Source organism: Lytechinus variegatus, chromosome 1 (genome assembly GCF_018143015.1).
Source record: "Lytechinus variegatus isolate NC3 chromosome 1, Lvar_3.0, whole genome shotgun sequence".
NCBI lineage: Eukaryota > Metazoa > Echinodermata > Echinoidea > Temnopleuroida > Toxopneustidae > Lytechinus > Lytechinus variegatus.
The window spans coordinates 26,221,118-26,244,800 of NC_054740.1; the positions used below are offsets into that span (position 1 = coordinate 26,221,118).

Consider the following 23,683-nt stretch of genomic DNA (forward strand, 5'->3'; position numbering starts at 1 on the left):
CGGCTTACTCATCTTCTTCTCACAATGTGTTTGTTAGTCGACTATTGAGTTTTGTTTGGGCATCTCAAGGTATTTTATTCCGTTCATAGACGGTTTTCAATATCCCATCCCATCATTTCCCCCTCTTTAGTTAGTCCATATTTTTTTTTATTTTTTTTTTTTTTTTTTGGGGGGGGGGCTGCAGGGTATAGTTTGATAGGAACGACACGACCCAAAGTGACGTCACAGACAAAATTGCCCATGGATTACTTTTCTCACTCCATTGCCATGAGGAAAGAAAACAGATGAAGACAAACAAAACCGATTGTTTTTAATCGCCAATATTATCGGAAATCACGCTCGTGGATTGATTGGTGGTCAAATGTTCTTAGTTTTATCGAAATTATACCTTTTACCAACGATTGAATTTCGGGACATGCAGTTAAAGTTGTTTTAAACCTCTTTTTCACAACAAATATTATGGGCGTCTTTGTATTCAGGTCTGTAAAAGTGAAGCCCGCCCTCGCTTGGAGAAAAAGTTAAAAAAAAAAGAAATATATAAGGGAGAACCCTTTGCCAATTCACAAAATACTGAGAGAGTATTTGATCCCCCACAAAAAAAATCCGATTTTGTGATGATCATACATGCAAAAATTTACCCATTTGCACTAGTGTACCTGAAGGGGGGGCAGGGTTCTGAGGCCCTCCCACTGAATATTCATTACTATTTTTGTCGGGGGGGGGGGGCTTGCTTAGTATTTTTATAGACAAATATTTTCAGTCTATATTAATCACTGACAATTGGAAATTAGTGACCTTTATAAAACACAGTGCACGGGATATCTCATTACATTTTCTGTAGTTAAAAAAAACTGCGGTATTGAGCTGAACCTGATCCGTAGGCCTATAATTTTGTAGAGAAGATAGTGAGATTTCTATTGAATGCAACTATGATTCTCTTTTCTTGTTTTCATGTTGCATGCATGGGTGGAAATCCCAGGGGGGACGTGTCCCCCTACCTAAAATAGTAGGGGGACACAATATCAAAATGTCCCCCTACTATTTTTTGCCTTTTACGATGGAGAGAAATACATCATTCACAATCGAAAAAATACACGTATTTTTACCTTACATTTGGGTGAAAACCATTTTTTTTGCTTGTCAATTTTTTTGGATAAATTGACCACAAACTTTGGGTGATAACCTTTTTTTGTGTGTGAGTGTGTTTTTTTTTTTGGGGGGGGGGCTTGTCAAATTTTTCAGCACCTGGTCCTGTACCTTTGGGGACAGATTTCCGCCCATGGTTGCATGCATTGTTCATTCTACATAAAAATGTAAATTTTGTCATATGGTTAGCCAATATGAGGCACACCTGATATGTTTATTATTTTTCTCTTTTTTTGTGTGTGAGTTTAGAATCCAATATGATTAAAAAAAATTAAGTGCACATCTAGTTACCAATAAAGCATATAGCATAGATGCCACATCCAATGATCGAACCCCGGACTTTCCATGTATAGCCAGGCGCCTTAGACCACTCGACCGGGGCATCTCCAGAATGTAATACGAAAATAACTCGATATGTATTGTACTAAATGAGAATGAAAAAGGATGGGAGAGAGGAATTGAGAGAGACGGGAGAGACACAGAAAAAAAAACAGTTAAAGGCTGCGAGAGATAAGAGGGAGGGGAGGGAGAGAGAGGGGGAGGGGAAAAGGAGGAGAGGGTCAGAACAGAGAGAAAGAAAAAAAAACGAGAGAATTAGTAGCTGTGAGGGGTATCTGATGGGTGAATATAGAAGGAAGAACTAGAGGAACCGTGGTGTAATGGTATTGACTCTCGCCTTGTAAACAGAGGGTCGTGTGTTCGAATCCCATCGCGGTCTGTCGTCCTTTGGCAAGGCGTTAATCCACACTTTGCCACTCTCAACCCAGATGCTAAATGGGTACCAGGTAAGATGTGAAAGTCTTCCTTGCTTGTCCTGGCTAATTGTCCAATACTGTGTGCACTCCCCCAGGAAGTGGTGGATGTGCACACAATGTGTGCAGGAATGACTAATTGAATCCGATGACCGGGTAATAATATAATCTGTAAAGCGCTTAGACACATGTTGCGCTATGTATAAAAGCGGATTGTTATTATCATTATTAATTTTATTCATCGTATAATTGAAACAAAGCAATTTCCAACATTTCTTGCTTTTATACTGTAATATTGATTTTTTGCTGATCAATATCGATTGTTTTCATGGTTGTTATTCAAACGTTTAGGTAGTAAAAAAAGTTTTATTGGAATTCACTTTGAAAGTATTAACGAGCAAAACAGTTTTTATCGAAGAAATTTTAATTTAATGAATTACAATATTGCATTTTGGTGTGGAATTTCCCGAATAGGGCCGCGTATATCAACATTTATTATTACTATACGTGTGTTTGAGAATACTTTAATATTCACCACAATAATCAAATATGATATTTGCTAAATGCAAAATACGGTTCGACGAGTTTTCATGCATGAATCGGATCATCCCTTTGTCATTCGGAACCAGGCCAACTGAACGATGCAACTGACGTATGGACTTCATATGAAATTGACCAATTACTATGACGATTCTTTTCTTCTGTCAAAGAATTTTATGAGGCTTTTTTTTAGCTATACGTACGGGTGTATAATTAGTGGACTGTACCTGTTTGCCTACCACGCCCATTCGTCATTGGAATAAGGTTGGACAAATTAAACGTTGCGATTACCGGACGGTTTTTCCTCCAAAATTATTTTGGAGAGGTATTTATAAGGTGAAGACTCTGTCATCATTTCATTTGAAGCCTGCTGATTTCAAACCGGTAAAAGTGTGAACATATCGCTTTCTACAAAGCACGTGAGATATTGCTTTTTGACCTGGTGGGGTTTTTGTCACTTTGAAGGAGTGCCCTAGTGTTATTCAGTCACAATGTATAGTTTTTCTGAGTGTCCCTCAAGGGTGTCCTCTACCTCCGTTTTGACTTTATACACCCTCGTCGTCATCCTTTCAGTGGTCTTCCACGCCGACTGCTACTCGTCGGGTGCCCCGATGACCGCCTGCAGTGGCGGAAACCCGATTCACCACACCAAGGCCAGCAACCGTACCGAGATGTATGACCCCCAGCCGGCCATTGACAACCCGTTCAGATTCACTGCTGATTCTACCATCTACGAACCAGGCGAAAGTTTGAGAGGTGAATAAAAGTAACAATAAAAATAATAATAATAAAAATAACAATAATGATGATAGAAATATATGCAACATTTATATAGCGCTTATGTTTCTATGTGCATACCCCGACTTTATCACGGCTGCCCTCATTGGACGCTCGAACATTCAAAGAATTACTTCCTACTGGGTACCAACTTACTATACACCTGGGTAGAGAGTGGTAAATATAGATAAACGCCTTGCCAATTAAGACGCGAGTGCTGGGATGGGATCTTAACCCCGGGCCGCAAGGTTCAAAGTCCGGAGACTTATCCACTGAGCCACAACACACCTAAATATAATCATTATCACCCTGAGAGGTACATATAATAATATCCCTGAGAGGTAAATATAATTATTATCGCCCTGAGTATTTTAATCATTATTGCCATAACTGCGTGCCGTTCCTGATCAAAACAGTGGCACGTCACAGGGGACGGGAAATTGGGCGACCTATTATTTACACCAGTATCAAATTATGGGTTCGGGTTGATGACCGATAAATTGCTAGAAAGGAAAGAGAGGAGTTAAAGTTGTCAAGACTTTTAAAAAACTGTGATTATAAATCATGTAGCCGAACAATCGCTGTCCCAACCAGTAACGATGACTTTGCAATTTTAAAAGCAACCACGGTTCTGGGGTTCAGTGCCTCATTATTAGCTCATCAAGTCAACCATAACCTGTTCTTTACTTCCCTGGATTTTTCTTCTCCTCATTGCCATTTTTTGTGTGCGAATCTAACGTGTTGACTAATTTCTCATTACGCGACCATTCCAATTTCGTATATCCATTTTGCCCATATCCAACAGTGTGAAGATCTCGTGTTTTTTCACACTGTGGACACCAGTCCTAGACATGGTAACTGTTAACAGAGTGTTCACATGGTGAATGGGTGATTAACAGTGTTAAAGTGCTTGAGACGCTCTGGTAGGGTCCATGCTCTGATTTAACCCTGTGAAGGTAAGATCACATTGCACACACTAGTCTGCAGGCACAGACCCTGATTGACAACTTTGGTCAACAAGTGTTTGTCCACGCAAAGAGGGCCTAAGCTTCGCTACACAGGCATGAATTGGCTGCGATACATACTCTCAAAGGGATGTTCCAGGCAGGAGATAGTCATATCTCAATAAATAGAGTAAAATTCACAAAGCAAAATGCTGAAAATTTGATCAAAATCGGATGACAAATAACAAAGTTATTGAATTTTAAAGATTTGAATTATTTCGGTAAAACAGTTCTAGGCATGTCTTTATGAATATTCATTAGATGGTCATATAAAGCAGCGTACGCATGATTTTTGAGGGGGGGGGGGGTCGAGTTGAATGAAAATTTGAGAAGAAAAAAAGGCTATACTAATATCGTATATCAATTTTAGCCATATCCAATAGTGTGAAGATACATTAAAAAGAAAATATTTACCCCCCCCCCATAAAAAAAGAAGAAAAATTAGGTCTTTTCGTACCTAAAAACATTGACAGGAAAAAAGGAGGGGGTGGTGCTGGGTTGAACCCTTGTAACCCCTCCACCCCCCCCCTGCGTAAGCGCCTGGCTTTATAGAAAACAGTGAAAATAGAAGAAAAGTGAAAATAGAAAAAAGTAAAATCAAGAAACAGCTCGCTTTTATGTAGGCCCCCTTAATTTTTTTTTCTTGAACAGCTTCACCAATATCGGTGTGCATATTTATATTCATTCTATTCTATCTGTGAATCTGTCTTTGTAAAAAATATAATAAGCTTCTACTGTCTTGAAAATATGGTTCAATAGCCAAATTCATCAGTCATGGATGGTTTCACATGCCCCTTTGTGATTTACTTAAACCTGTTGTAGTCTCAAAGGAGTATTATTGTAACACGAAGCGGTACTGTAAAGGGAGCATATTCAAAACCATTCGCCTGCCATGCCCATTCATTATTCATGTTATTGGAAGCAGTATAAGAACAAGGAGTAAGATCAAAACAAAAGTTGAAAGTACCCTGTGAGGATTATTTTCAAACCAAGTCGTCCCATCAAGGAATTAATGAGAGCTATAGTGATAACAAGGGCGTATACCTTTATAATTGAATAGATTAACTATTGCTGATAAACCGGCGAGAGGGGCCTCGATTTCTGCAAATTAAGCACATTAAGTATCGCATTGCGAGTTTTCATCATCCTCAGCGAACGCGCCCCTGTCATTCAGATAAACTACATCTTTGCCAGGAGTCCTTCAAGGATGTCTTCTGTCACCATCTCCTCTTTATGTTCGCTCATCTTCTTACTTTCGGCATTCCATGTGGACTGCTATCCTCGTGGTTCCCCGTGGACGGGCTGTGCTGCTGGGAATCCGATCCACCGCACGAGCTCAAGTAACTATACCCAGCTGTACGAGCCCCAGCCGGCCATTAGTAACCCTTTCAGATTCACTGCTGATTCTACCTCCTACGAACCAGGCGAAAGTCTGAGAGGTAAAGATGATAATTATTCTTGATAATTTCGAGACCATTTGGCATTGACCTACAAAACTACCTAATGAATTCAGAATGGATGCAGGAGATCAGACCTACAGTTGTGCTCAGATGTATTCATACTCCTTGGAAAATCACAGTTTCTTTTTGCATTTTTGATATAAATAAGAGTAGAACTGGAGTCGGTTACAAATCAGCTAAATACGTTTAGGTACCATGTACAAAAGCATGCCATTTTTATTATCACCTCATTCGCATATCGAAAGAATAGGTAACTTTCCTGGATTTTCTGCTGTCCAAAAGTATTCATATCCCTGTCATGAATCATAAGTTAATAATCAATTGAATAGCCTTTATTTGCAATGACTCCAGTCGTCTCAAATAGTTTGTTATACTTCGTTCTTGCATGTCTCTACAGGGATTTTAGCCCATTCCTCCTTTGCAATCCTCTCCAAGTCCTTCAGGTTGCTGGGCTTCCTTGTGTTGACCTTCACCTTTTCGAATGTTTTCGATTGGGATCAAGTCAGGACTTTGGCTCGGCCATTCCAGTTGCTGTCTGCTCCTGAAACCATGTTTAGACATTCTTGGCAGTGTGCTTTGGGTCGTTATCCTGTTAGAAGATCCAATCGGGGCCAAGTTGAAGTGCTTCAGTAGATCGACTCTTCCTGAAAAACGGCCCAAAGCATTATACTCCCTCCATCATGTTTTACTGTGGGCACCGTGTTCTTTGGGTTAAAGGCTTTACCTTTCTTCCTCCAGACGTAGGGGACATCTCTGTGTCCGAACAGCTCCATCTTCATTTCATCATACCAACGAATAGACCTCCAAAAAGTTTTATCCCTTCCCAGATGTCTTCTGACAAAGTCCAAACATGATATTGTTTGGTTGGGTTTTAGAAGTGGAGTCTTCCTAGGCCGTGGCGTTGTACAAGGCAATCCTTATTCAAGGTCATCAAGATGGTTTGCCTGGAGATCTTGGTCCCTTCTTGGTCATTGAATTATTCAGCATCTCCTTTGTGGTAATTTTGGGGTTGACAGCATCACCTCATACTAAGCATCTCGCTTTCCTTGCCGAGACTTTGGATAAACGCTAGAAGAGGGAAGATTTCTGAGATCTCAGGAATTTCCTCTTCCTGGATACCATGCAACATGACTTTTGTATTCATGCCTGACATTATAGGGTCTAGCTTCAAACCAATAAGGGGAAAGTAAAATATTTGAATATACTTGAGCAAGACAGGGGTATGAATACTTCTGCACATCAGAATGCTTTGTAGATAATGTTCTCGCGTTCGTGCGTACGGTCCTGGAGATTAGTATAAATAGAGTAGATATCAGACAATTTTCGTCACTTGATAAAGAGTTGCAGCGGCACTCGAAAGCTCGTGAACTTGTAAGCTAGTGAACTTGTAAGCTAGTGAACACTTTTTGCGAGAGTGATCACGAATTTCCTAGAAAGCCAGTGAACACTTTTTGCGAGAGTGATCACGAATTTCCTTGTTGACCATAGTAGATTGCGAGACAAATGAATACCCTCTAGCGATTATTTCAATCCGCAATAATGAACCTATTTAGTATTAATGTCTATTAGTATTTATCTACTATGCGAATTATCCTAGTCTAGCTTTCATTTTCATAAAATATGCAAAAATCACATATTTTCTTAGGGGTATGAATACTGAGCACAACTGTACATGCCCTGCTTTATATTCCCCCCCCCCCCTCCATCACTTTTTGCCTGGGCTTTTCCCCGTTGTCTTCTTAGCGCTTTTCAGTTGTTGATTTCTTCTCGTCATAAAGTACCTTGTCTGTCTACGACACTATACAGATCTACAGATCTATAACTTGGACTTAGCTTAGTACAAACCATTCTTGATCACCTTTATAACAAATATTGAAAGCTGAAATTTGTTTTTTGTCTACAAGATTTTCTCTAACCCCCATCGCTGCAGTACTGTACCTGATTAGCTAATTGTATACCACGGTAATAAAAGTTTAAAAAAAAATAAAAGAGAAAGAAATTTGACATTTCTCTCTTGAAAATAACATATTTTTACTCACCAAGTTCCCTCTTGCATAATGATGAAAGTTATTATTCAGATGAGACTTTTAAAGACCCTCGCTCAAAGTGGTTTTGTCAAAAAGTCCTATAGGATTCGGTTATAGGAGTAGGTTGACGGGAGAGGTGCACCTGCACACACTTTTTGTATGAAATTCTCTGTGCTGCCATTGGTTATGATAAATTATTGTTCCTGTCTGTCATATAGTCTTGATTTAGATCGAATGCCTTTTTTTAGTTTCCATAGTCTATTGCCATTCACTTTGGTTAGAGATTTAAACATTTGCACGAAAATTTGGTGGTGGGGAGAAAGCGAGAGGCGAAGTGTCCGAGTGAGAAATGTATTTTATTATCATTAAGCCCGTAGTAGGACCGTAGGCATGATGCATAATTTTAAGATAAATTATTCTCGCTATTTTTATCACGGTTTCACCGATTAAGAGACGTGAAAATTGACTTGTATTCATTTTTTTTCTTCCAATATCCATTAGATGGTATACGATGCTCCATGTCCCATCACCGAGCACGTACCATAGGGGGATAGCCCCCCCCCCTTCCCCGTGTGATTTGCACCATTGCACATAAATTGTTTCCTTCAAATTTCCGGCTTTCACTTCAATTGTACTAGTCTTGAGTGGGGGTGCAACGTGTATTATTTTCCATGGGCATAATTTTTAGAAGATGTCTAAAAACTGCTTTTCAAAATTCTCAGCATAATTTGATTCCCGTTTCAGAATTTTTTTTTTCAAATTTACGTCAGCACCCCCCAGTAAATAAAATCGTTCCCAGGGCCCTGGTGAGATAATACTTTTTAGCTGGAGTTCTGGGTAATGTTTGGTCGGCACATTCCCCGAACCTAAGGGTAAAGTCCATATCAACAACAGGTTGATTTGAACTTGGACCTACTATGAATCGAGAAAAATGTGTACAGCAAGTTCAAATATTTCAATATCATCGACAACGTGCTTTAATTCACAATAGGCTAAACAGTTAAATGGTGATGACTTTGCATGTTCCATTATGATCGATTTTAATGATTTTTTTGTCATGCTTTACTTCTGACATTTCTTTTGCTTCCCCCCACTTTTTGGTGGGGTGGAAGGGGGGATAGGTAAAGCCAGTCTTACTTCAGCTTTAGTAAAAGTTCAGTAATGTGAATTATATTGGACTACATCATATATATATATATGTGTATATATATATATATATATACACACATGTATGTATATATACATATATATATATATATAATTCCCAATGCAATAGACAGTATGCTGTCCAACATTTTAAGTGTGTATGCTTACTTTGTATCCTGGATTTTTTTTACATCCCTTTTTCACGCACGAAAATTTGTTTCATTACAACCCAATTTTGTATAATCTTGATATATTGTTGTAAACTTTTCCCATAAAGTTTGGATTATAGATTCCATCTTTTAAAACACATGTTGACACATGCATAATACTCTTTGATTTCTCTGACAATGAATGTAGTAGACTTTGAAGATTGAAATAATCTAGATTTCTAAAAATGGATACTTTCAAAATTTGACTCCGACCCATTGAAGTTAACCTAGAGTTTGGTATAAATTTATTTGTCACTACTTCTCATTGCATTTATACAGGTACAAAACGACAAAAGAATTGTAAATATTCGTTGAAAAGGCAAGGTTCTCACCAAAGAATAAAATCACCGCAACTAACAATCAAACCATCTTTTCATTTTCGATGTAGCCTACGTTATCGGTCTATTTCTCTTCACATATTTAAATTCAATGCCAGTTTCCCTTTATTTCGAAGGCCAGCGAATTTTGTGTGTCTTCAAAGCATGAATAATCTCTATTGAAATAGTTTCCTTTCATAATTATTTTGAATATTAACGCGCAACGTATTGACCCAGCAGCTTTTTCTAAATATTTCAAACATCAGGCGATTATATGGTTTTGAGGGTTTCATGAAAAAGTTTGTTCTTTTTTATTGAATCGTATATAGAATAATATTCAGTGGGCCCCAAATAGAATAAATACAGTAAGTTTAGGTCAATGATATCGTGAATTTCTGATTTGATGTGACCATTGGCGTGACTTCATAGCGTGTTTAGTGCAAGTGTAGCGTGAATAATAGACAGCAAAGTTTATGTACTTTCCATTCGGAAAGGTCTATAACTCCACAGGCATGATAGGGGTGTGGGATTTCACTTTTCCATACGTCATATACATTTAAAGAGTAAATTTAGAAAATCAGAAGCCCGTTGATTTTTTTTTAATCGACGTAAGGACAAGAGCAATAAAAAATAATTTTTCGAGGTGTTTTTTAATCACAACTTCTTCGGCTGCAGATCTTCAGTTTATCACTTATCACAAACAACGGTTTTTGGAAGAGAAAACTGGGATGTCACTTATCTTATTGCTAGATACGTTGCACATGATTGGCCCGTATTCTGAACTCGGGTTCGAATTAAACCCTGGTTTAAGGTTGAAGTTTAACTATGGAGAGCCAATAGCCACAAATCCTTAACAGTACACATTCAATTTATCAACTCATATTACACCCAAATTGTTCGAAATTGTCTGGAAATGATAACTTAAGCATTTTTCTTCATTATGAAAGCAAAATGAAACGATATAGTACACATTAAAAATATATACAATATTAAGTAGTTTTTCGAATTTTTGGCTCCCCATAATATTTTAGCATAGAGTTAGACCGTGGTCTAAGTTAAACCTGACTTCAGAATACGGGCCCTGATGTATAACCCTCTATACGCACACACACGCACCTACCCCCCCCTCCCACACACACACACACACACTCACGCCTGCCCATTTTTTGTTGTTGTTGCTTTTTTAAAGCCTTTATTCAGATAATATCCCATTTTCCATACATACAAGGGTAATAAGTCAAATACATGTATACAAATTAAAGTGACGTACACGTATACAGCAATATAACAAATGAAATAATATACATTTCGATATAATTTTTTGAACACAAGTATCTACTGTATAATAATACCGTATTGTATAAAGAAAAATCGAAAGTAAAGACTTTTTAAGTAAAGAGGTTATCCCATAAAAAAGTACTTAAACATGTATATCCATGCCTCCAACTTTTGTAAGACAATACAAAAAATGAATAAATAAAAATAAAGTCTCTATGGTTATTCTTAGAAAGTATACAATAATCTGAATAAAGATTTTAGATATAAAACACACACAAAAACAAAACACAACATAAACAAAACAAACAAAACCCATACACCACCATCCCCTCAAGTACCCACACACGCACACTAAGTTTGTGGTAGAGGTTGAAGATATTCAGTTAAAGTATTTTATTACCTAGCCGTTGTCTTTGTGCTAGTAGGATTCTCTCAACCGAGGATTATATAAAGATTTTATTCTAGTTATACAACCGAAGATTTTTTGACAATCATATATGTAAAAGCATATGAAAACCAATATAGCAAAATAACAATAATTTGGCGCCTTTGATCAGAAATGGTCCACGAACCGAGGACGTCCCCAGCTTTCTGTGTGTCCTTGTTTTGGATGTATAGTCCTCGGTTGTGGTGAGTGCTCACACCCTAATACACAACCCACTAGATTTGCAACGATTGTGTAGTGAATAGCAATCCCGAATATGAACTAAATTTGCTCAATATGGCCAATTTGTAGTTTTCGTATGAAAGATGAATAATCATCGTGTCTGAGATTCCTTTCATTTTCTTCCTGATCAATTATTAATTCTTTCATTGAATATGTCGAAGGCCAAAAGTTATTTTAAGTATTAAAAGTAAAACCATATAGCGACTGACAGGTGGCGACCCTTCTGATCAAGATATGAAAAATGAAGGAAAGTAGGAAGAAGATATAGGCAACACCCTGGCCATTCATACTATGGTGATTAATAAGAAAAGTCAATCAAATTTGAGTCATCTTGCCAATCTCCCAAGCCTATCGTAATATGTTGTCCCCTTTGCATACCAGTCTCTGATAGAGCAAGTATGAAAATGAACACAGGGGATTCACAAAATATATAAGGTTAATCTAGGTGATCTGAAAATTGCAACGTCGGAGTAAAATTTTTGAAGTTGCTTTAATTAATGTTGTTGCTGTTGTGGTGCTGGTGGTGTAACGACTAATACACTGGCGGATCCAAGTAGGGGCATATCCGGCCCGTGCCCCCCGCCTCCTCTTGAGAGACACACAAACATATTATAGGTGAATATGTCATGCATGCGCGAATGAGCATTTTTTTCTAAAACAAAAGACCTCCGTTTGTAGTGAAATCTTTTTTTTTTTACTTGTCAAATTTTACCTGTACAAAAATTACCCCTCCCTCTTTTGAAAAACCCGCATCCCACACCCCTGAACTAATACAAGGTATGATAATTGAAATGAAATTAGTCAGTTTAAAGCTGTTGATATATGCCTTTCAACTGTGTTTATTACATAATGACCCACTCGGGAATGAATAGTGAAAATAGTAAAAAATTCTCTCCAAACACCCCAGACAATTAATGTCATATATCTTAAAGCGACGAAAAAATCTTGTTCCATTCCAGTGACAATCTCTGGTGAGAACGGGACTGTCTTCAGGGGCTTCTTCCTGCAGGCTCGGATCCATGGCACGAGAACAGCAGTTGGTGAATTCACGGACCCACCGGCCCTCTCCCAGTTTGGGCAGTGTGAAACTCCAAGCGACTCAGTAACCCATACTGGTAGAGATGACAAAGAGGCACTAACCTTCCAGTGGATGGCTCCGAACAGATGTACAGGGAACATAACATTCATGTGAGTTCATGGGGGAGGGGGGTCTTGGGGGCACGTTTCATCAAGATTTTTCGTCTGACAAGTTGTCACATCTGGCAACGTTCGAATAAAACTTACTTTGTCGGATAGAATATCTCAGACTAGTCATTTATTATCATAACGCTCCCAGAATGGGAGAGGAGATACAGGTTTATTTTAATTTGATTTCTGCCATTTTTCTTTTTTACAAGGCAAATGTGGCCAAAGGCCTTTAAATTACGTCACGAAAACTTTGATCAGTGATTGAATAATCAAAATGTTAAGCATTCATTAGACGGGAATGGTAAAGGCAATTTGGTTTTATCGTAACAACACAATATATTTCATGTAGTCTTAATTCTGGGTAAATATTAAAGCAATACAAAAATCATATAAAAAACCACCCAGAGATATAGTTAGGAGTAGGTGCACCGGAAGCAATATTGGAAGTGGGGTAAAAGATCAGAAGGGTGCACCCTTTTTTCAGGGGGAAGGGACCCTCATGTCATCAATCTTTTGGCAGGGGACGAGTATTTATTATTTTCATCATTATTTAAGATGGAAGTGAGAGTAATGCGACCGAGTTTATCGAGAGGTTAATTTGGCAATTTTCGTATTGAAGATGAAAGAATTAGTGCATATTTTCCGTAAATTTTCACGAGTTTTTAAGCAAACATTGCATAAAAGTATAACTTTTCACAATGTTTTTTTCTCTATTTTTTTTTTTGGGGGGGGGGGGCAGCTGCCCTTTCCCATAATATTATTCACGAACGCTGGGTGCAGTTATTGATACAACTTGCTTGGGTAGAAATTTCATAAAATAAGGTCTAATCCCTAACTATATTCCACTTAGAGAAGGAAGCCACTTTGAGGAATGATAGTGATAGGCCTATACCTGCTTATTACATCAGAATTTAGGGGGTTATGGGATTCCAATTTATTAAGCATCAATTAGTTTATACAGAAGATATCCCAGAAAAGGGAAAATTACTAAGTGTCCTCCTTTTGTCGATTGACGGCGGCATATAGGAATACCATTTTTTTTCAATTCAATAAAATGTCCCTGCCCCCTCCCCTTAAGCCCGGCTCGCGTACATTATTTGATTCGATGCGATCCGAATTTCAAAGAAATCGTAATAACATGAACATTCCAACCAATCAAATAAATCTTAGCAATCAGAGTTCGGAATCTTGGCAGGACTACGGAAATCGAAATTAAGTCTAGTTTGAGCTTCCCTGTACTCAAATCCAAATCGTGACGATGTCACCATCGACTTCAATTTGAAGGCGATTTAGACTTTTCTCTGACCACAGGGCCTGCCGCAAAGCAAAACTATGATTTTATTATTCCCCACATTATGCCAAATTTCAAATGAAATAATCTTACGTGTTGGAACTTTCACATTTAATGCAAAATGTGATTATTAAAGAATCGCGTCCCAACGGATCGCACAGTGTGAGCCGGGCTTAAAGCAGTATTTCGACAAAAGGGGGTGGGGCGCAGAAAGAAAATTTTAGCTAATTTAAGTTGTTGGTTCAAAGAGGGAACAGAAAATTGCACACACTCATATAAATACACGTTTCTTATCTCTTATTATGACACCGGTCCCAACCACTGATCTCTCCCCTAGAGATCAGTGGTCCCAACTCTATCATCTGTGCAGCTGCTGCAGCAAATTAAAGTTTCCGAGAAGTCAGAACTTTGTCGTAGATGGCGTGAATGCGCTTACAAAATATCAAATTAATGATCTGTCAGCAGAGCCTCGATCTTCATTCACGTGATCTTATTCTGATTAGAATAGACTAAATGCGTATGCTTGTTTCGAAGCTTATCCATATTATTAACGTAGCATTTATCTTGTTTTCTTTTATCTAAAACTTATTTTGTAGAGGATCGGTAGCCCTCGGTCATTCCACGTTCTACGTCGACATGACGTCATCCGTAATCACATGCAAAGGTAAGTAAACCCCTTTCAACCGCGGAGATGAAAGTATAGGAGAATGAAAGTATACTTGATACGACAGCCGAAATCGACTTATCAGAATCAATCATGATATGTTAAGATTCATTTTTTTTCAGAAAATTGAATTTTTATTTTAGCCATTTTCATTCAAGGTTCTTTATGAACAACTGTTTCAGCATTATGATCCACGGTGGGGAATTGGTTTATTTACATGGAGTAGGGGTCAGCTGCTCGCACCTGACGCCACAGAAGGAACATTTGAAAATGCATAAATCACTTCTGTCTAATTATTTTTAACTTTGGCTAAAATCTTCTTCATCATACATACGTTTCTCATAAATCTATTAACGAATTCCTATTTTTTTTCTACTTATATTTTTTGACTGAGATAAAGTTGGAAAACGTTTGTTTTGGCCCATATACCAAAACATTATTTTTCAACTAATCGATGAGCAATGCCTGTCTAACTTGAAAATTGGAAAAAAAACATCTCTGACAAAAATGATATTTTTTTAGTTTAACAATTAGATCATTATAGCTGAGCAGATCATACAGTAAACCAAGGTTTATAAACTGTTTATACCGAGTACAGAAATGTCGGAAGGGTTAAGTTTCTTTCAACGTCCCCTTCATGTGCTTATCCCACGAGTGGATTATACAATCAGAACATTCCTAAAATTAGTATTACACTTTTTCTTTGATTTCATTTTTACAGCTGGATGTCTTCAAGTCAACATCGGTGTAATGGTAATTTCTTTGATGGTCACATTGTTTTACAAAACATCGGAATGATTATAGACGATACGTACTGTAAACTATATATGCACTTTACAGGAATTTGTGCACTATTCATTAACATTAACAGGCCTCAGCTTTTAGGGTATATACGTCTTCTTCTTAAAACCCAACATGTACATATTTATATTCTTCATAATACTGATTTTTGTATTAATTCATGTTTACGAAATGTGTAATGAAATGGAAGAAAATGAATGTTTATTTGAATTGAATTGAATTACTGTAAAGGAAAAAAAAAAAAACTGCATAAAAGTTACGATAAAAGTTTTGGTGTTATGCTTGTTAGATTTTATATTCTGATTAAACTTTCTCGTATAGCGAACATTTAACTTTTGAAATACCTAGTGTTTATACAGTGCGTATCAAAAAAAAGTTTACACTTAGAAAAAATCCTGTAAAATTATATATTTGTAATATCCTGACAATTTTTCCACATTTTAGCATTGGTACAGATCCATTTAAGCAAGTGACGATATAACTGTCAAAAAATATTTCCGCTTGAGTGAGCACCACTTACTTTTGAAAAGTTGGTGAAAAATGATTTGCGCAGAACTTTGAAATAGTTAAGCGAATAAAAGTAGACCTTAATCATGAAGAACACGTGGAAATTAGCTATTAAATTGATTTGAAGATATCTTTTACCTTTTTAAACTTGTTTCCTTGCCCAAAACAGTTCGAAGAGTGCATTGCGCCCCACCCCACTCCCCCACACACCGAGTCCATCGTGACGATATTTGCTTTACACTGAGCTGTGATTTACATGAAATGGCTTAGGCTTGATTTTCATTTTGTTAATCATTGCCAAGCTTGGGAAAAGTGTGTAGAAACAAGTATTAAATGAAAAATGAAATGTAAACCAACTTTAAATGATAAAAACTTAGTAAAAAAATGCTGGAGATGTCTGATATAAAATTTTGTTCAGATTCAGTTATGTCCTTTAGCTGGCACAAAAAGGGTAAAGGTTGTGCTTACTAAATGTTAAAATTTCAATTTGGGTGGCAAAATTGTCATAAAAGGCTTGAATGTATGCCTTTTATTACAATTGACTAAAAGTGCAAGAGAAAATGTATGAGAAATGTGTTACAGGGTAAGTTTGATTTCGCCCTTTCCCCTTGACACAGCGTGAAAACAAGCATTTCTGCGCAAACAGATTTCTGCGAGCTTTACAAAAAAGGGCAGTGCTCACTCAAGTGTAACATTCTGTCAAAACTTTTACTTTCATCGGATAGATGAGACCCAAACCCATATTTACATGTGAAAAAAATACCCACGTGTTGTATAGTTTTTAATTCCCAGGGCTTTTTCAAAGTGTAAACTTTTTTTTGATACGCACTGTATAGGATTGGGGTAGAGATATTCGGACACTGAAGTGAATTAAAACATTTTTTTCGTTTAGATTTTACTGAGACTTCAAGGGGAACTTAATTCGGGCTAAAATATTTTTTATCTAAATGAATACAGTAAAATTAACAAAGCACAATCCCGAAAATTTCATCAAAGTCTGATAACAAATAGCAGTTAGCGAAGTTATTGATTTTTAAAGTTTAGTAATAAAAACGGTTACATGAACGTCGTCATGAATATTCATTAGGTGGTCTGATGTCACTCATTCCCACTTTGTCTATATTATGTTATTCCTCGAAATCATAATTGTTTCATTTTTTCGATATATGTGTGAATGATATGTCTCCTTTGGAAGCAATGAATATCTACTTCATTAAATCAATTGTCATTCATCATTTTTTGGTTCTTGAGGGAAAAAATTGAACAAACCTAATTTTATATAATAAGACACACTAAAATATGACATTATCAGTATTCAGTTTGCTCATTGAAAATCCATGAAGATATGAATAGAGCTGTTTCACCGGAGTAATGCATAACTTTATTATTCCTTGTCCGATTTTGATTGAATTTTAATTTTTTTGTTCGTCTGATTTTCAGCCTGGACTACCCTTTACATCAAACAGCACAAATAATTATGGATATATACAAAAGCGTAAAAACGCTGTTTAAGATTTTATAAAACGCTGTTTACTATATGAACCTTACAGTAGCTGTTTAACAGTTTAAACAATCATGTTTAATTTATGGAAGATTAGATATTGAAAATTAAATTTTGTTTAAGATTTAAACACTTGTTTAAACTGTTTAAACAATTACTGTAAGGTCCATATAGTAAACAGCATTGTATAAAAAAATAAACAGCGATTTTACTGTGTATAATATAAGTAGTAGTTTTCCACGTTATTCGACAATTTATCAAATATTAGCTATAAAAATATTGAAATTGCATTGTGTCAATTAAAATCTTTCTCGTTACAACCTATCCGCGCACATAAAAAAAGTCGGGGTAAATTTGACACCAGCCTGGTATATAAAGGAAAACATCAGAGAAGTGTTGAAACAACACAGGTAGATGAACACTGACCAGGTAGGTGTTAACACAACACCAATCAGTGTTGAAAATATATCGGTTTGATTCTAAACTGGTGTTATTTCAACTCTTCTCTGGAGTTTTCAGATATGAATACTGGGCAGCATGATGCTGTATAATTTCTCACCAGTGTTTTTGCATTATTGCTTATGATTCCTTTGTGTACTATTAGAGGATGTGAGAGATGAATTCTAATAAAAATATTTCATATCACTAATCATTCGTCGTATGCACTTTTCATTTATTTCATTCATGTTTTTTTTCAATCAGTGTTTAATACCTAGAATGATTAGGGAAAACACCCGTGCAGGGGCCCATAATACAAAGGCTAGTAATGATCGTAGAACGTTTTTCTAGAATTTTCTTGATTGCATTGACTACAACGTACAATCAATCGTAAAAATCAAGCGTATACGATTGATCGCTAATACGTTTTGTGTTACGCGACCCGCCTGGACACATTGGCCATAAAAAACACGCAACAATTGTACTAGTATAAAAACCAAAATACTAACTTGAAATTAAGAATTTGCTATTTATCATTTTTTTTAGTTTCGTTTAAACGTAACTCTTTCTGCAACGGACCGGGGGGGGGGGGTCAAAACAATCTAATAGTGAAGTCATATTTTCTCAAGTATTTTGAGGCCAAGATCTAAATTGTTAATCTTTTTTCGCCTACGCGCTTGTTTCTTTACCATCGGGACGCCCCCATAGGCGCCGGAAGCGGGGGGGGGGCACTTGCCCCCCAAAATTTTATTTGGGGGGCAAAACGAGATTTTGCCACCCCCCAATGTGCCCCCTAAAGGTAGAAAAGGGATAAATTATTTAACATGTTTAAGGACAAAAGTAAACGATGAAGGCACTTTTCTGCCTAAAAATTGTCATTTCCATTATATTGACAAAGCGCTAAGTATATGTTTAATTCATATAGATATTATGTTTTATCATCATGATCATTCATAGTCGATCGGGCATATTGAATTGTGAATGAGTGAATGAAATGTCTCATAGGCCCAAGTGGCGTGATGTAACAAAAATTTAAGCGGCTACACATGGCGTATCTGGTAATTTTTTAAAAAGTTGCTAGCGAGCGAAGCGACGGAGCAAAATTTTTGACGATTTTTGTTTAAAAATCCAATTTTGTGATAGATTTCGAAATTCACCATAAAATAATATCACATACTTCTCTTTTCCTTTCTCTTTTGTTTTTCTTGGTCGTGATTTCTTATTTATTTATTTTTATTTTATTCTTTTTTTTTTTGGGGGGGGCAATCGTATATGTCCCAGCCCCTCCCCATATGTATTTGTGCAAAGCGCCAAGTATATGTTTAATTCATATAGATATTATGTTTTATCGTCATGATCATTCATAGTCGATCGGGCATATTGAATAGACCAGTTCGTAGTTACTTCATGGACAATTTTGGTCAAATGACCTTTCACTTCTTTCATCATGATAGGCAGATTTCAAAGCAAGATATTACGTAAGCTTGCCTTACATAGCAGGATGAAGAAATTGAATAGACCAGGTGACTAGAATAGCACACAAATGAACACTTAATGAAGGCATTTGTTGCATCCCTTCTTTGAATGCATATCTTAGCATGTTGCACAATGTACTTTGCAAACTGTGAAATACCAGTCGTTCGTGGAAGTATTGTTGTTTTTTGTGGATGTAAATGAAAACGACAATTCAAAAGAATATATGAATAATCAAGACATCAAAGTTGGTGCTTATCTCATTAGATTTTAAAGCGCCATGTCACTTTAGTACAAATGACCTTCTTCTGATCATGCGTAGAATCTTTTGATCATGCGCAGAAAGGAACTACGAACTGGCTTATTGTGAATGGGTAAATGAAATGTCTCATAGGCCCAAGTGGCGTGATGTAACAAAAATTTAAGCGGCTACACATGGCGTATCTGGTAATATTTTTTAAAGTTGCTAGCGAGCGAAGCGACGGAGCAAAATTTTTGACAATTTTATTTAAAAATCCAATTTTGTGATAGATTTCGAAATTCATCATAAAATAATATCACATACTTCTCTTTTCCTTTCTCTTTTGTTTTTCTTGGTCGTGTTTTCTTATTTATTTATTTTTATTTTATTCTTTTTTTTTTTGGGGGGGGGGCAATCATATATGTCCCAGCCCCTCCCCATATGTATTTGTGTCTGTGTTTGGCTCGACCGAAAAAAAAAACATACTCAATCCATGGATCCAGGACTTGTCCGCTATGGGACAGGAGCCTGGGAACGATTTCTTCAGAGAGGCTGCTGCTTTGTTAAGAAAAAAAAAGATTAGTCTCCCAGAAAAAGTTTGACCTCTGAATGACGAATGAATGTTATTTTTGTCACAAGCTCTTTAAAAAACTGAGGTGAAATTAGACTCTGGCCTATCCAGCCATCCAAAAACCAACGGTAAGCTAGTCGTTAGGGAAGATTTTCTGTATATAGTTAAAACAGCAATTTCGTTTTCAATTAGTAAATAATCAGAAATTTACTTATTTGAAAGTCAGAGTAATTTTTTTTTTAAAGAACAAATCATCGCTCATCATGGGGTGCGAGATGGAGGCATTGGTGCATTTTTTTTGTTCAAGCTTACGGATACTCGCGCTTTCAATTTGCCTCCCCCTGGATCCGCACCAGCCCTCGCTTCCAATTAATCAAGGGCCATGCTATGGCTGAAACACATTATTAAAAGCACAATGATGTGAACAATCACTGTCACTGGCGTAAATCCGGGGGGATGGGGGGATATATCCCCCCCACACTTTTCGAGGATGGGGGGATGGCCTGTACAAACATCCCCCCACTTTTTACGAAAGAAATAAAAAAAAAATGAAAGAGATAATTGTTTTATTGGTGAAAATTCTTCCTAAGATACCGCTTAACAATTAAAACAATATCATTGAATCATAAAATGCAAATAAAGAGCCAGTTCACCATTTCCAAACGAAATACTTATGTCCTTATAACATTGAAGAGAAATCCCTGTTTCTTCCAATTCAGCAATGTTAGGGTCATAGGGAAGGGATTAAGATAGAATGTCAAATTTTTTGGATTGTAATCTCTAATAAAACCATTACACCATCATGGGGTAAAAAAGATAATGATATTGGAGGGGTATTTGCCATATGGACATACAGTGGCGTAACTACGGAGGGGGGCATGGGGGCACATACCCCCCCCCCCACCATCGGCTGACCAAAAAACGGGGGAAAGGGGGAAAATGAGAAAAGAGGGAGAAAGGAAGAGAAACATAGTGGGAAAGAAGAAAATATTATTCATTATAATGTTATACAGTATTATAATTATGTTATGTTACATTACATAAGAAACATTTTTATCATAACTTTATGCATCTTCACTGTTCCTGGTGCTCGCATTGCCTGTTTAACGAGATATATAATCATGTACTAAAACATCCCGTTTCCAAGTCAATATCAACCAAATATATTTCCTAGCACTTGAGTTATCATTGTTTTGTTTAGTGACATATGCTTCTTTTACATGACTCAAAAAGTAATTGCCCCATGTTAAGGTCTTTGTATATATGAAACATTTCCTGTCCGTGATTACGTTCGCATTAGTGGATTGGTGAGATATGTCTGCTCTTCATGAATTCCTAAAATTAGTCCTTAAAATGTCCCTTCTTCTGATCTGAATATCAAAAATTTTCAGCTTGCGCTTCGCGCTCGCATCATTTGGTTAATGAATTACGTATGGTCCTAGTTAATTCCTACAAAGAAACCTTAGAATGCCCCACTTCAGGTCTGAATTATCTAAATTTTCAGCTCGCGCTTCGCGCTCGCAATATTTGATTAGTGAGATGCGTATAATAATCATGATTGAAATGACTGCCATAATTGAGTCCCCCCCTCGTCCTCGGATACTCTGGCAGTCGAGTGCAAAGGCGAGAGCAAAGACCGAGTGCAAGACTATTGCATAAGACGTACAAGTTGATCAAAAGATAAGTTACGTAATTCTTCGAATCTTTCATCTCTTCATAGCATTGTTGTCGTGAATTGTTTATCATGTTTATATTCAAAGGGCATTCAGAAAACCGTAACAAAGGAGTCCCAGGATCTTTGCTGGCTGTAGAGTGCAAAGACGAGTGCAAAAGTGTTAATAAAGAAAAGCCGATCGGAATTGGATAAGTTACACAAGCAGAAAAGACATACTCTGAATTCTTCACTCTGCTCTTTTCATAGGTTTGTTTTCATATTTTTGTTTACATACAAGGGTCATTGCACATCGAGAAAACCAAAACACCTTTGCTCTAGTTGGCCATGTTGGCAGTCGATCACTGGACAGTCGAGTGCAAAGACAAGCGCAGAGGCGAAGGCAAAATTGCCCCTAAAAAGCTGAACGGAAGATGAATATGTCACATGTATACACGCGGGGTTATACAATAAATGAAAAAAAAATCCTCACTCTGATCTACAAATAATTATTTTATTTCTTTTCGTTTTTTGTGGGGGTGGGGTATACAGCATGTACAATAGTAAAGGACATTTGTTCATTATGTGGCCAATGGACTTAAGTTTGATGACTCCAGTGGTCGAGTGCGAAGACGAACGCAATAAACTGCAAATATCCGCCTCCCCAAAAAACTAATAATTGAATAGAATTAATAAATGAATAGAATTAACAAATAATTAAATAAATAGATAAACGAATGATGATAACTAATTAAAAAAATATCGTCTCATAAATAAAATGCAATACGCACTCTGTTAAAGGTAGATGTGTTTTTTTTCGTGCAGGGCATTATGAGAGATTGGGAAAAGCAGAACAGAGATCACTGAAAGTACAGTCCGAGTGCAAAGACGAGTGATAAGAAGAGTGCAATATTGACAAAGACAGGTTGATTAGAAGATAATGTTATGTAGTACAGAATTCACAGCAGGCTCGATCTCTCTACTCTTTTCTTGTTTGTTTTCGTGAATCGTTTATTTCACAAAGGGCATTTAGACATTCAGAAAACCATATGGGATGGGAACCTAGCATGCCTGGACCTAAAGTTTGCCAAAGGAAAAAAAAAACGAGCGCAAATTAAGACGAGTGCAAAACTGTATTGCCAAAGACAAGTTGATATAAGAAGATAAAAGCATTACTTACCCGGGTTACGTAATACAGAAAAGATATTCTAACAAAATTCGCTCTGCTTGTTTCCGTGAATTGATATTCAGAGAACCATTACAATGCTGGCAGGGGTCCTGGACCTGCATGCTTTCGCAGTCGAGTGCAAAGACGATGGCAAAGACGAGTGCAAAACTGTTGCTAAAGAAAGGCTGATCGGAAGATAAGTTACGTCATACAGAAAAAAAAAACTATATATTCTAAAAAAGTTCGATCTGCTTTTTCTTTCTTTTTGTTTGTGAATTGTTTACATACAAAGGGTGGCATTGGGACATTGAGAGAACCATAACAATGCTGGCCGGGGTCCCTGGACTCGAGTGCAAAGACGATATCAAAGACGAGTGCAAAACTGTTGCCACTCTAATCGGAAGGTGTTACCCCGATGTTACGCAATACAGAAAAGACATGCTGAATTTGGTTTGCTTTCGTGCTTTGTTTAATATACAAAGGGTATTCTAATGAACCAAATCAGAATAGTTGGGTCACCGAATCTTTACTCGATCTGGAAGTCGAAAGGTCGACGAGTGCAAGTTCCTGCCAAATAAATTGCTGCATAGAGTATTTTGACATTTCTTCTTCTTAAAGAGGCCTATAATCAAGTTATTTTGCACTTTAACCAATAAATCGATTCACCTTTTATTCGTCAATCAGTTGTACATGAGGGTCGATTGTTTGTTTATTTATTTATTCATTCATTTATTTGTTTATTAATAATAATAATAAGATTTGTAGGGCGCTTTATACTGGTGTTTTAAAGCGCACAGTTTGGCAGATTATAATAATATACAGTCAATCGGTAAAAAAAGGGAGCATTTTGGATATGAATTGGGAGT

The 23,683-nt window shown here is 36.9% G+C and overlaps 1 protein-coding gene across 1 annotated transcript; it reads left to right on the plus strand.

Moving 5' to 3' along the window:
- Positions 1-2,469: 2,469 nt before the first annotated feature.
- On the plus strand, positions 2,470-15,351 carry LOC121410204 (putative defense protein Hdd11). The gene is made up of 4 exons (XM_041602134.1): positions 2,470-3,194; positions 12,283-12,511; positions 14,399-14,466; positions 15,188-15,351. Exons 1-4 carry the CDS (start codon positions 2,930-2,932, stop codon positions 15,262-15,264), a joined length of 639 nt encoding a protein of 212 aa, XP_041458068.1. The 5' UTR covers positions 2,470-2,929; the 3' UTR covers positions 15,265-15,351.
- Positions 15,352-23,683: the final 8,332 nt, after the last annotated feature.

Coding starts and splice junctions, on each gene's coding strand:
- LOC121410204 (XM_041602134.1), top strand. CDS start 2,930: ATGTATAGTTTTTCTGAGTGTCCCTCAAGGGTGTCCTCTACCTCCGTT. Junction 3,195..12,282: donor ACCAGGCGAAAGTTTGAGAG/GTGAATAAAAGT, acceptor GTTCCATTCCAG/TGACAATCTCTGGTGAGAAC. Junction 14,467..15,187: donor ATCCGTAATCACATGCAAAG/GTAAGTAAACCC, acceptor TCATTTTTACAG/CTGGATGTCTTCAAGTCAAC.